At 51.5% G+C, this 12,069-nt stretch overlaps 1 protein-coding gene across 1 annotated transcript in view; it reads left to right on the top strand.

The window, feature by feature from the left end:
• The first annotated feature begins 6,411 nt into the window (after nucleotides 1–6,411).
• Nucleotides 6,412–12,069, top strand: part of PARP12 (poly(ADP-ribose) polymerase family member 12) — a 29,493-nt gene continuing 23,835 nt past the window's right edge. The window contains exons 1-2 of the mRNA XM_028490305.1: nucleotides 6,412–6,785; nucleotides 10,565–10,700. Coding sequence (XP_028346106.1) covers nucleotides 6,457–6,785; nucleotides 10,565–10,700 — 465 coding nt within the window. The 5' untranslated portion in view covers nucleotides 6,412–6,456. The remainder of the gene's footprint in view (nucleotides 6,786–10,564; nucleotides 10,701–12,069) is intronic.

A 12,069-nucleotide genomic window follows, 5' to 3' on the forward strand; every position in this document is an offset into this window, starting at 1 on the left:
CCAATTTCTGTACTTTAAAATATTGAAATTAAAATTGGTATTAATTCTGTTTTGATTTTTTTTTAGCACTCGGTGTATTTTTTGCTCATTTTGTTTGAAAGCATAAATGTTGAAAGTTGTATAAAATGTGTCTTTGAAAGAAAAAAATCTGAATTCTATATCCAGTTCTGACTTCCTGTTCCCTTTTTCTGCTTATTGAGTCTTGGGAGAATTATTTGAGAATGTGAAAAACTGTGTCAAACTTATGCTCCTTACTAGTTCTGAAGGTTTCAATGTAAAAAGTAATGTGTCTTACTGCTTTATGGGATGCGTTGCTGGGGAAGCAGTTGCTGAAACAGAGGAACACAGAGGGGTGACTGGGGAGAAAAGGCTGCTCTGTGGCCACGGGTGCGGGTGCTTCCCGACGACGGTCACTTAAGAGCCCTCGTTGTCCCCAGCCTGGGCCCCCCGCAGACGTTTCCGGAGCACCTGCAGAGTCCCGGGCCCAGCTCTAGTGCCAGAGCTACAGGGTGAACAAACAGCCCCAGTTCTTAGGGAGCTTCCGTGGCTGTGAAAGGCGAGGGAGAGCGAGGCGCCCTGGGCCTGGCTGCCTCGTGCAGGTGAGAGCGGAAGTGCAAGTCTACCGAGGAGGACCAGGCGCCTTCTGGACACGGTGCTCTGAGGGCTCCCAGCTCCAGGCCTGGGGGGATCTGAGTGTGCCGGTACAGAAGACCCAGGAAGCAGGACCAGTGGGGGCAGCGCTTCAGGGCGGAGGAGGGGCCTGGGAAGGGAGCGGGGAGGAGCAGCCCGAGCCGCGCTAGTTCCTGGAAGGCGAGGCAACCGAAAGGCCTGGGGCCTCAGCTCTTTCCCTGTCCAATACCTGCAAGAGCGTAGGAGGTGCAGAGGGCACACACCTCAACAGCCTCACAGGAGTGCTACCCAGGGCACGTTTATACCTCCCCTTTCTACTTCCTGGCCTGCTTTCGTCCAGCTGATGGAAACCCGGATCTGAACAAATCTGTTCTTTCGTAAAAATCCGCATACTGTCTGTAAGCCTTTGGGGGTGTTGACCCTTCATTAAGCTCGTCTGTTAGAATTGATGATCAGGACGTGCTTTCCTCAGACTTTAGCCAGATTTCCGTGTTTCTGCCAAGCGGTGAGACGGTGAGATACACCAGTAGGGATGCGGGGCGTCGGAGAGTGTGGGAGGGGTGGTGTCTTAAGTCCTGTGCAGGCAGGCAGGGTTTGGAAGAGGAGCCCTCGTTATATTTGCTTGAGTACTCACTGTGGACGAGGCATATTTTAATTTCTTCCTCACAGCAGCCCAACGAGCTAGGTGCTGTCCTTCCCATCCTGCAGATGGAACCGAGGCCAGAGGGTAAATAACGTGTCCGGGTTCACACTGCTAATGAGTAGCACTGAGACTGTACTCAAAGCCCAACTCTAAAGGCCATGTTATTTCTCTGATTATTTTAAATTATTGTATACTTTCAATTATTGAAAAGGAATAGATGGTCTTTAGGAATGGTTTTGTTCTAAAATTGTCTTTGTAGGCACCCATTTTGAATCAAAAATGTATTTTCCTACAGACGTTTCTTGTCACTCAACTAAAGTTTTGAGCCTGTACTTCCCCAGGAGCTGGGCACACATGAAAGAGTGCGGTTTCTCTTCTAGGAACTCACCTTCTAGTGAAGTTCGGGCTGTACACAAGGGACACGTGACACATGAACCGAGCATGAATTCCCACGGTTGCAGTCTCCAGGGTCTGCACAGAGGCCGTGCCTGTGCACCCTCCGCGGGCCTGCGCAGCCCCTGCGGGATGCGGGGATGCGCTGATGCCTCCCGCACTGCCCCTCGGCCCAGGTGAGGAAGGATAAAGAGAAGAACGGTTCTGCCTGCGCGAACGCCTTCCGGAGCCTGGCTCCTCTCTCACCCCCACTTCCCATCCACGTCTCCTCATCTTCATTCGCTTTCGGGCTCCCCCATCTCCCCTTCCTTGCCGGGCGCTTCCCACCCTCGGACCCAGAAATACTCTTTAGGCTTTTTTTTTGTGTGCGGTACGCGGGCCTCTCACTGTTGTGGCCTCTCCCGTTGCGGAGCGCAGGCTCAGCGGCCATGGCTCACGGGCCCAGCCGCTCAGCGGCATGTGGGATCTTCCCGGACCGGGCACGAGCCCGTGTCCCCTGCATCGGCAGGCAGGCGGACTCTCAACCACTGTGCCACCAGGGAAGGCCCTCTTTCCGCCCAGCGGCATGTGGGATCTTCCCGGACCGGGCACGAGCCCGTGTCCCCTGCATCGGCAGGCAGGCGGACTCTCAACCACTGTGCCACCAGGGAAGGCCCTCTTTAGGCTTTTTAAAGGGCTAGTTGTGAAGTTTCGTAGATTCCCATTCCTTCTATGCCAGAGCTGGAGAACAATAAAAGGCCTAAAAATAGTAATACGTGTAAATTTCCTAAGTTTTTCTAAGGCAAATATAACCTGGGACAAAAGAGTCACAAGAATAGTAAGAAATAGTATTTGACCTTCCCCTATGCATTTATTCTAGAAGCATCCATACCTAGGGAACTTGAGATGCATTTCAGGTTCTGGAATAACGCACACCAAGTTAGTGGTGACCGGTGACCTCTGGGGACTGGGAATAGGGATGGGGAGATCACAGGCTGGGAACCTGCACACACTTTGGTTTAATGATTTCTGTTTTCTAATTCAAATAACGTATCAAATCTGTAATTTAAAAAGACAAATGTGTTCTACCACAGGGTATGGATTAGCTGCCCTAAGGAGGCTAATTATACCGTGGTACACATTCACACCCATCAGAAATCAGCCCTGCTGCTCCCTGGGGTTCTGCACTGGTGACGTAGCAGGGCTGGGCTGGGCCAAGATGCTGAATGGGACACAGAGCAGGTCAACAGGGGGGAAACACTCCCTCCTCCGCAGCTCTCAGCCTTGTCCGTGCTCCCATCGCTGTGCTTCTCACTCGGCAGTGTCCCTTGTTTTGTCTGAACAACCAGCCTGAGTTTAGGCCTAGGACTACATGTATTACTCTCCTGTCATCAGCACCTCCCAGAGTTCGGCACAAATCTCACTAAAAATACATTGAATAAACACACGAACACATGAATACATTGAATAAACACATGAACAAACACAGACAGTCCTCACTTTCCTCAAGCTACAATCCCAGGGTTACATCTCCTCCCTCCCTGGTCTCCACTCTAGCCCCACTTGCAGCTGATAATCCTTCTTCACATCTCACTGGGAAAATAGAAGCCTGAATTAGTTTCCCGGGCTGCGATAACAAATTACCACAAACTGGGCTTCACACAACAGAAATCTATTCTCTCACAGTTCTGGAGGCTAGAATCCGAAATCAAGATGTCGGCTGGGCTGGGCTTCCTCTGAAGGCTCCAGAGAATCCTTCCTTGCCTCTTCCTAGCTTCTAGTGACTGACAGCAGTCCTAGCCCTCCTGGATTCCTAGGCATCATTACAGTCTATGCCTCCATTGCTATATTGTAAGCAGATAAGGTAGGGGATCCCTGGAGAAAGAAAACCAGGCATGGCTTTCTTTTTTTTTTGGCCGCACCGTGTGGCATATGGGATCTTAGTTCCCCGACCAGGGATTGAACCCATGCCTGCTGCACTGGGAGTGTGGAGTCTTAACCACTGGACCGCCAGGGAAGTCCCATGGCATGGCTTTCTTGACACGAGAGAAACCATTTCAGGCCTAAGCCATTATGAGATCTAGGCCTGGACACAATGCTTGCCCTTGAACAGGTCTCAGTAATTATGGTCCTAAGGGAACAAAAGAACAAACTCTCATTAGGCAAGAGAAGTAACAACAGCAAAGATAACAAATCAGTTGTAAAGACTCCCAGTTCTGTTTCAATGGTAAAGGCTAGTCTGAAGCACTTACTTGAGCTGTTTTGCAGAATTTAAACCCCCCTCAGGTGCTCAACCACCAGATAAACTGGAACCTAAGGGATGATACTGTTGACTTTTTCTGAACCTCATGACTTCAATCAACTAAAGCTTGGGCTCTGTCAACTTTGCCCCAATTCTATGCTGACTTCTGCTCAAGCCCTTTCATGAATATGCACTTACCCTTAGCTTAAAACTTCCCCAATTTTGCTGTTTGGGGAGACACTGCTTTGCGAAAGCTCTCCGGTGTTCTCCTTACTTGCTGCAGGTAATAAATCCTTCCTTCTCCCAGTCGATCTTTGGCTTGGTTGTATCTTTTGGCTCAACACCCAACCAAGAAACGAACCCAGTTTTCGGATAATAGCATCATCCTTCCTTTCTTTTTAAAAAAATGTTATATTTATTACAAAACAATACTAAAACCACAATTAAAATTTAAAAGTTAAGGGAATTCCCTGGCGGTCCAATGGTTAGGACTCAGTGCTTTCATGGAGGGCGGGGCCCAGGTTCAATCCCTGCTCCAGTAACTAAGATCCCACAAGCCTCGTGGTGTGGCCAAAAATAAATAAAATTTAAAAGTTAAATTAAAAATAAAATTTTATTGATAATTAATTTTTTACACAATTAAAAAAATTTACCCAGCAATCCCACCACTGGGTGTATACCCAGAGATAAACAATTCAGAAAGACACATGCACCCCAATGGTCATTGCAGCACTATTTACAATAGCCAGGACATGGACGCAACCTAAGTGTCCATCAACAGATGAATGGATAAAGAAGATGTGGCACATATATACAATGGAATATTACTCAGCCATAAAAAGGAATGAAATTGGGTCATTTGTAGAGACGTGGATGAACCTAGAGACTGTCATACAGAGTGAAGTAAGTCAGAAAGAGAAAAACAAATATTGTATATTAACGCATACATGTGGAATCTAGAAAAATGGTACAGATGAACCGGTTTGCAGGGCAGAAATAGAGACAGAGATGGAGAGAACAGACGTACCGACACCAAGGTGGGGGGAGGGGGGAGAATGAACTGAACTGGGAGATAGGGATTGACATGTATACACTAATACGTATAAAATAGATAACTAATAAGAACCTGCTGTATAAAAATAAATAATTTTTTTAAAAAATTAAGAGAACAATTAAAATCCAAGAGAAAAATTGTCCCTCATCCCGTCCCCTAATTAATTCATTTTTGTCTGTGTTACAATCTACTCTTGATCCATACACTTAATAGATTTTTGCACTTTCGTAGTAATACGATAAATAGAATTTTATGTTCATTTTAAGTTAATGAAATACTGTATCTTTCCCCCACAATCCTTCCGCCCCGCAACTTTCCTTTCCCACTTTCCCTGTACCTCCTACTGCATACTCTCTACAACCAGTGTCAGTGCCAACAGCACTGGGTCCTTCCTCGGCTTTCTCGACGCCCATTCAAAAATATCCCGCCACATTCACACACAAATGGGATTCTCTTCTTGCTATCGACTTAAACATTTTTATACACCTTTCTTTTTTCACTTAACAACACATCGTGGATGTCTCTCTAGGTCAATAGGCAGAGATTCAATGCACGCTGGTTCGAGCTGTGTTAACAGTCTGGACAACGATCAACCGCGTTGCTCCCAGAACCCTTCCCCCTCCACACAAACGCTTTTATACATAACTTCTTTACCGTTCCTTTTACTTCTAGAAGATTCTCAGAAGAAAGATTGCTGGGTCAAAGGTCACGCACATTAAACATTTTAATAACTATTCCGGGATTACTTTCCCAAAGGGCTCTCTAACACTTCACATTTCCATCAGCAACGCTTGGTGAGGGTCCCTGTGCCCCCAATGGCCTTTAATAGTCCATCTTCACTCAGCAGGGGTGGGGAGAAACGGCTTTTCTTTTTAAAAGGATATTCCCTTTCATGTTTAAAATAAGTGATTCACTGCCTGCACTGAAAAGAAGGCTAACACTGAAGCCCGTTTTCCAATTCGGCGTGATTGCTTTCCCCCGGCGGGGCCCCGTTCCTCTTTCCAGTTTCCCTGAGCGTCGTCTAGGGTTTGGCTTCCGCGACGCCGCCCGGCCGTTTGCAGGTGGGCGTTCCCTGCCGCTCCGCCTAGCGCCGGGGGCAAAGGTGCGGGGTCCGCTAGCCGCGCTACTTCCCGACTCCCGGACTCTGAAGGGGCGGCGCGCGCTCCCGAGCGGCCCCACCCCCCTCGTCCAGGCGAAGGCGCTTCGAGAACGCCGAGCGCGGCCCCCAAGTCTGTGGTGACTCTTATTCTTTCACCACTTTGAAGGACCCGGCGACGAATCCCCGGGACGCCGAAGAAGCGGCTGCGGACTTCCGACGGGGCGGGCGTGAGGCCTAGCGCCGCTGGGGGCGCTGGGGCCGGAAGGCGCCGAGCCCCGATCAGCTGCGGGCCGGGGGCGTGGCGAGGCCGGATTCTGTTTCCCCCCCGGCCCTGAGGAGCTTTCGGTTTCGTTTCCGGCCAGCGTCTCCACCTCGCGGGAACCGCCCGCGCCCCTCTAGTCCCAGGCCCGACGGCCATGGCGCCAGCCGCACTCCTTCGTGAGGTGACCCAGGCGCTGTGCGCGGCCGGGGGCGCCATGGAGCTGGAGGAGCTGCGGCGCCGCTTGCGGTCGAGCGTCGGCGGGGACGTGCTGGAGCGGCTGTTGCGGGAGCGCGGGCGCTTGTTGGTGGCGCGGCGGGCGGCCGGGGCCGGCGCGGCGGCCGTCGAGCGTCTGGTGCTGGCCGTGTCGCCGCTGCGCGTGTGCGGCGCGTACCAGGGCCCGAAGCCGGGCTGCGTGGGGCTCTGCGCTCAGCTGCACCTCTGCAAGTTCGTGTTCTACGGCAAGTGCAAGTTCCTGAGGGACGGGTAAGGCGCCGCGCCCCGGAGCCCGACGGCGGGGAGAGGGCGTCTTCGCTCCCACCCCGGTCGTGGCCCTTCGTAAATTCGGGGGCGACAGTGAGGTGGCTGTTCCCTGGCCTCTCCCCAGAATTCCCTCGAGCGAACATTTATCGAGCATTTACTGAATACCCGGAACTGTGCGCCGGACTCCGCGTCGAGCGGTGTCCTCTGGGCCCCTGCGGTCTCGGAGAGCGACTTAGAGCCCAGCAGGGGGTGGGACACCCTGGGAGTGGCAGTTCCGGGTTGGGGCTGGGGAGCGCTGGCCGAGGGAAGAGGGAGGGATCTCCAGAAGGAAAGGGGCTGCGGGGCTCCAGAGCCCCCCGGGCTCCAGAGCTGGCTGTGAGGGCCCACGCAGAGGCGGGCTCTGTGACCAGCAGCCGAAGGACTCTTCTGAAACCTTTCTCACTTGCTTACAAGCCGGCAGTGGCGTCTGCTGCATTTAGAATAAAATGCAGGCTCTTTACCGTCGCCCCCCGTGTCCCTCAGGGAACCTGGTCCCTGCCGGCCCTCCATCCTGGTCCCCTCCCTTGATGCCCTTCTGGTCCTGGAACACTCCCAGTCTTTGCTTATCTGGTGACCTCTGTTCTCCTGGACCGCCTTTCCTGGTTTGCCTGCTGTATCGTTCAGGACTCGACTCAGGCATCACTTTTCTTCCTCTTTGCATTGTTCTGTTTACTTTTCTCATAGCGCCCGTCATGGCCGCGCATTCCTTCAGTAGAACTGAAAACTCGGAGAGCAGAGGCCCGTCTGTCTTGGCCCTGGCTGGCCTTTCCCGGCCCTCAGCTCTGTGCTCTGCGCCTGGCAGGTGCTCAGTGAGATTTGTGGAGTGGATTAATGAGGTTAATGCTAAAGAATTTGGACCTCACCCTGAAGGTGATGGGGCCCGTCAAATGGCAGGCGAGTAGCCATCAGATGTTCGATTGAGGAAGAGATCTTAGTGGTGCGGGTGCTTATTTAGAGGAGGATGTGATGCAGACCTGTTTGGAAGCTAGTCTCGTTATTTAGAAGAATTAGTTTCTTTTCTTTTTTCTGCCGTAACATGGTAGACATTATTTGTTGCTCACATCAGGTCTAAGGGTAAGGTTTAATAGTCAGCATGGGGTAGGGACCTTGATGCACGCAGTCATTTAGGGACCCAGGCTGGCAGACCTAGACTCTGCCCTCCTCAACCCATGGCTCTTAAGGCCATCTGGGTATCAGGTTCCAAGGAGCAGGTGGAGGAGATGGAAAGTAGAGAGCTGGTGGGAGGTTTTATGGGCCAGGTCTGGAATGGTAGCTATCTTTCTGTCCATGTCACCTGTCACAGGATCTCTCATGACTCTGCCTGGGTGCAGGGGGAGCTGGGAGATGTGGTCCCTGGGAAGCAGCTGCCCAGAAATACCCTTAAGAGGAAGGCATGTATGTGTGAGAAATTTGGGAGAGCTGGTGAGAGGGTGGTGACAGGATCCGAGAGGCGATGACTCATTTTTCTTTATTAGTGTTGCCGCAGAGCTGACTTCCCTTTCTTACTGTTGACAGAGAGCAGGGGAGGGTTTTGTTTTGAAGCGTGCCCTGGGGGTAGCTGTCCAGGTCTGAAGCTTGGGAGGATCGCCAGGGCCCTGAGATGCTAGTTTTGGGACTTGCTGGGCAGTGTATGCCATGGCTGCAGCACCAGGAATGGTTTTGATCTGGGGTGGAGGCTGAGTGGAGCCCTGGGGCAATCGGGCCTGCAGGGGCTGGAGGAGAGGCAGCACCTCTGGGCGGAAGGAGGAGCACACTTGGAGAGGAAGGCAGACACAATAAATGGCGGATGGAGGGACCTAATGACGGGGACCACTGGTGGGTCTTGTTAATGTCCGTAGTGGGTAAAATAAAGATGGCAGCCCTATTAGGCTAATTCCCAAAATTTGGGGCCCGATTTTATTTGTCTTGGAAATCTGGTATTTACTGGCCTGGATGATCCTGAGTTTTCTTCTTTTTTCCCTTTTCCTTGTGGTTTACACAGGACAGTTTGTTGAACCTTCCGTCTCTGGCTGTTTCTGGGTTGCATAAGGGAGAGTGGGTGCGGTCAGCTGCACATTCTATACTTTCCCTGCGAAGTTACTTGTCTTCCTCAACCACAGGGTCAGCTGTCTCAGAAGTAGATCATCACTGCTGCTTTTGTTCATTGGTGACAGCTGGGGAGGGTCCCAGGTCCCTGATTCCATCCTGTGCTTAGGGGGCAGTGAGCACAGTGGTTAAGAGCCCAGCTCCAAGGCAAGCCTGCCTTGTCTCTACCCTGGCTCTGCTTCTTGCCCGCTGAGTGATCTTGGGCAAATTAGTTTTTATCTGAGCCTCAGTTCCCTCATCTGCAAAATGAGATAGTATTACCCACCTTATAGGCTTGTTGAGGACAGTATGAGTTAACTCACAAAACATTTAGGCAAACCCTGGTTTGTGGTAAATGCCCAATGAGTTTTAGTAGCCATCATCATCATTGTAATTACCAGGCCCCTCTGCCTAGAATGTTCTTCCCGGCTCTCTGTGCCTGGTTTCTCAACCCTACGTATTTGGCTCAGGTTTTATACCTTCCAGGCACCATCCCTTGATTGCTTCCCCACTTCTGTCAGGCTCAGGTGCTCCTCTCTGTGCTGATGCATCCTGAGCACAGCTGACCTTGCACTTCCCACAGCATTTTAGAGTCATCTCAATGTCTGTGTCTCCACTAGAGAGAAGGAGAGGGGTTGGATGACTCCAAGGTTTTCAGCCTGTGCAGTGGAAGAGGGAAGTTGCCCTTTACTAAGGTGGGGGAGCCCATGGGAGGTGCAGGTTTGGGGGAGTAGATCCAGGGGTTTAATTTTCTTTTGAGATGCTTATCATAGGTATGGCAGTGTCGTGAGTCAAGCAAATGCTATTTACCTGACTCTTCTGGGTCCTGTTGACTCAGGTGATCATTTGAAGGCTTATCTTTGGATCATTGGGGTGTGGTGCCAGTGCCTGGCTCACAGAGAGTTTTTCAAGAGGGGCTTGTTGATCAAAAGAATGTAGGAGGGGAGCAGAAAAAAGGGCTGGGCCGTGTGTGTGTGTGTGTGTGTGTGTGTGTGTGTGTGTACACGCCTGTAACCATAGGCTGTCCACACTCATTTATTCAGCCAATGTTAAATGCCAGTAAGTGCCCAGAGACTGGCACGTTGTGACTCTGGGGGAATGGCCCCATCATTCTCATCAAAAACCTGCTGAGAGGTGCTGCCCTGGGCCTAGAACTTGCAAGGCACCATTTCTTCCTTTGTAAATAAGCACTATGATTTTTCATTGCATAGACATGCTGGTTTTCTCTGGTGCTTCTAAACAATGTCAGGAATTATTCCTGAAAAATTTTCTTAAAGATTGATTTTACCAGCTGTATTAGTTTGCTTGGGCTGCCGTAACAAGGTACCACAGGCTGGGTGGCTTAAACAACAGAGGCTTATTTTCTCACAGTTTTCGAGGCTAGGAAGTCAGAGGTCAAGGTGTCGTCAGCAGGTTGGTGTCTCCTGACACCAACCTTGGCTGGTAGATGCCTTCTTCTCCCTGTGTCTTTACATGGTCTTCCCTCTGTGTCCTGATCCCCTTTTCTTGTAAGGACACCGGTCAGATTGGATTAGGCCCCCCAGTGACCTCATTTTAACTTAATCACCTTTTTGAAAGACTCCAAATACAGTCACTTCTGAGGTACTGGGAGTTAGGACTTGAACATAAGGGTTTTGGGGAGACGTTTCAACTGTGACCCCAGCCCTGCTTCTTTGCAGGAAGGACTGTAGGAGCGATCACAACTTGACGTCCGATCACAACGTGTGCGTGCTGAAAACTCACGGCGTGGACCACCTCAGCTACAGTGAGCTCTGCGTGCTCTTGTTACAGAACGACCCCTTGCTCTTGCCGGAGGTGAGTGCCACGAGAGGGTGGGCCTGAGTGTAAGTGATGAGAGAGGGACTAGGAGGTGGGAAGACAGGGAGACATGGCGGAAGAGAGGCCAAGGGCCCCACTGTGATCGCTGGTGTCTGCCTGGAGGGAGACCTGGACTGAGCTCCCAGCTCTGCTGATTTTTAGCCCTGCGATCTTGTGCCAACCTTGCTCCCTCTTGAAGCCTCCTTTTCCTCTATGTCAGTTGGGCTGGTACCTCCTTTGCAGGGCTTCTGTGAGGTTGGGGGAGCCCGTTTAGCCGGTGGCTGCAGCCAGTTGTTACACAGAGCGGAGGGAGTAAGGGATTCCAGCTGGCCCCTCCCTGTCTAGCAGGACTTAGAAAAATGCAGGTACCACCAGACCCCAGAGGTCTGTGGGGAAATTTTCTAACTTGGGTTGATGTGAATTCTCATACTGCATTTCAGACAGTAACCACCCACTTGTTTTGAAGCTCACTGCAATGGTCATGGACTAGCTCGGGTCCTAAGAGAAGAGGGCACCAAGGTGGGATTGGCAGTGTGAGCGATTTGTTGGGGAGGGAGCAGCAGAAGGTGGGGAAGCCTTCAGGTGGTGGTGGCGCTCTGACATCTGTGGCAGGAGAAGGGGAAGGAAGGGACCCGGTAGGAAGAGACCCTGACTGCAGTGCAGTCCTCAGAAAGCTTCTGCCCAGCCAGCGAAAAGTTCTGAGCTAAAGTCCCTGTTGGTGGCATCCTGTGTCTCCCCAGAGCGACCTGCCCGGTCGTTGGCTGAGAGCAGCCCTTGGGAGCGCCCTGTGTGTAAAGAGGGCGGCTGCAGAGGGCAGCAGCTGGGCCGAGAGTTGCCTGTGCTCTGTGGCAGATCTGAGTGGTCTTTCTGTGGGATGCTCTGGCACTGCTTCTTGGATGAGGCAACAGGGATTAGATGGATATATTTTAATGACAGTGCTTCCTTATTACTCAGTTGAAACCTCCCATTTGAGAAGGATGCTACATAGCAAATGACTGGCACATAACAGGTATTAAGTGTTTTCCTTTGCCTTTTGAAAACGAGTATAGATTTAATTCACCTAACCTTTATTGACAATCCATTACAGATGAGGCACTGGTGGTAAGGAGGTGAAAGACCCTTTCTGCTCTTCCGGGGGGCACAGCTACTGGGTGGGACAGTAGCGGATGAAATCATCGGTGGATGATAGCAAGGTGCTGTTGTAGGTGCTTTAGCAGGAGTCGGTGCTCTGGTCTCGGAGGCACATTTTGGGCACCGGGGAAGGTGCCCTGGAGCAGATGGTGCCTGCTCTGGGCGCTGGAGGGTGAGTGAAGGATGAAGGTCTGGGAAGAGGGAGGCAGAGAGCGGGGAGCCTACCTGGTCAGGG

This window comes from Physeter macrocephalus, chromosome 5, assembly GCF_002837175.3.
Source record: "Physeter macrocephalus isolate SW-GA chromosome 5, ASM283717v5, whole genome shotgun sequence".
Lineage (NCBI taxonomy): Eukaryota > Metazoa > Chordata > Mammalia > Artiodactyla > Physeteridae > Physeter > Physeter macrocephalus.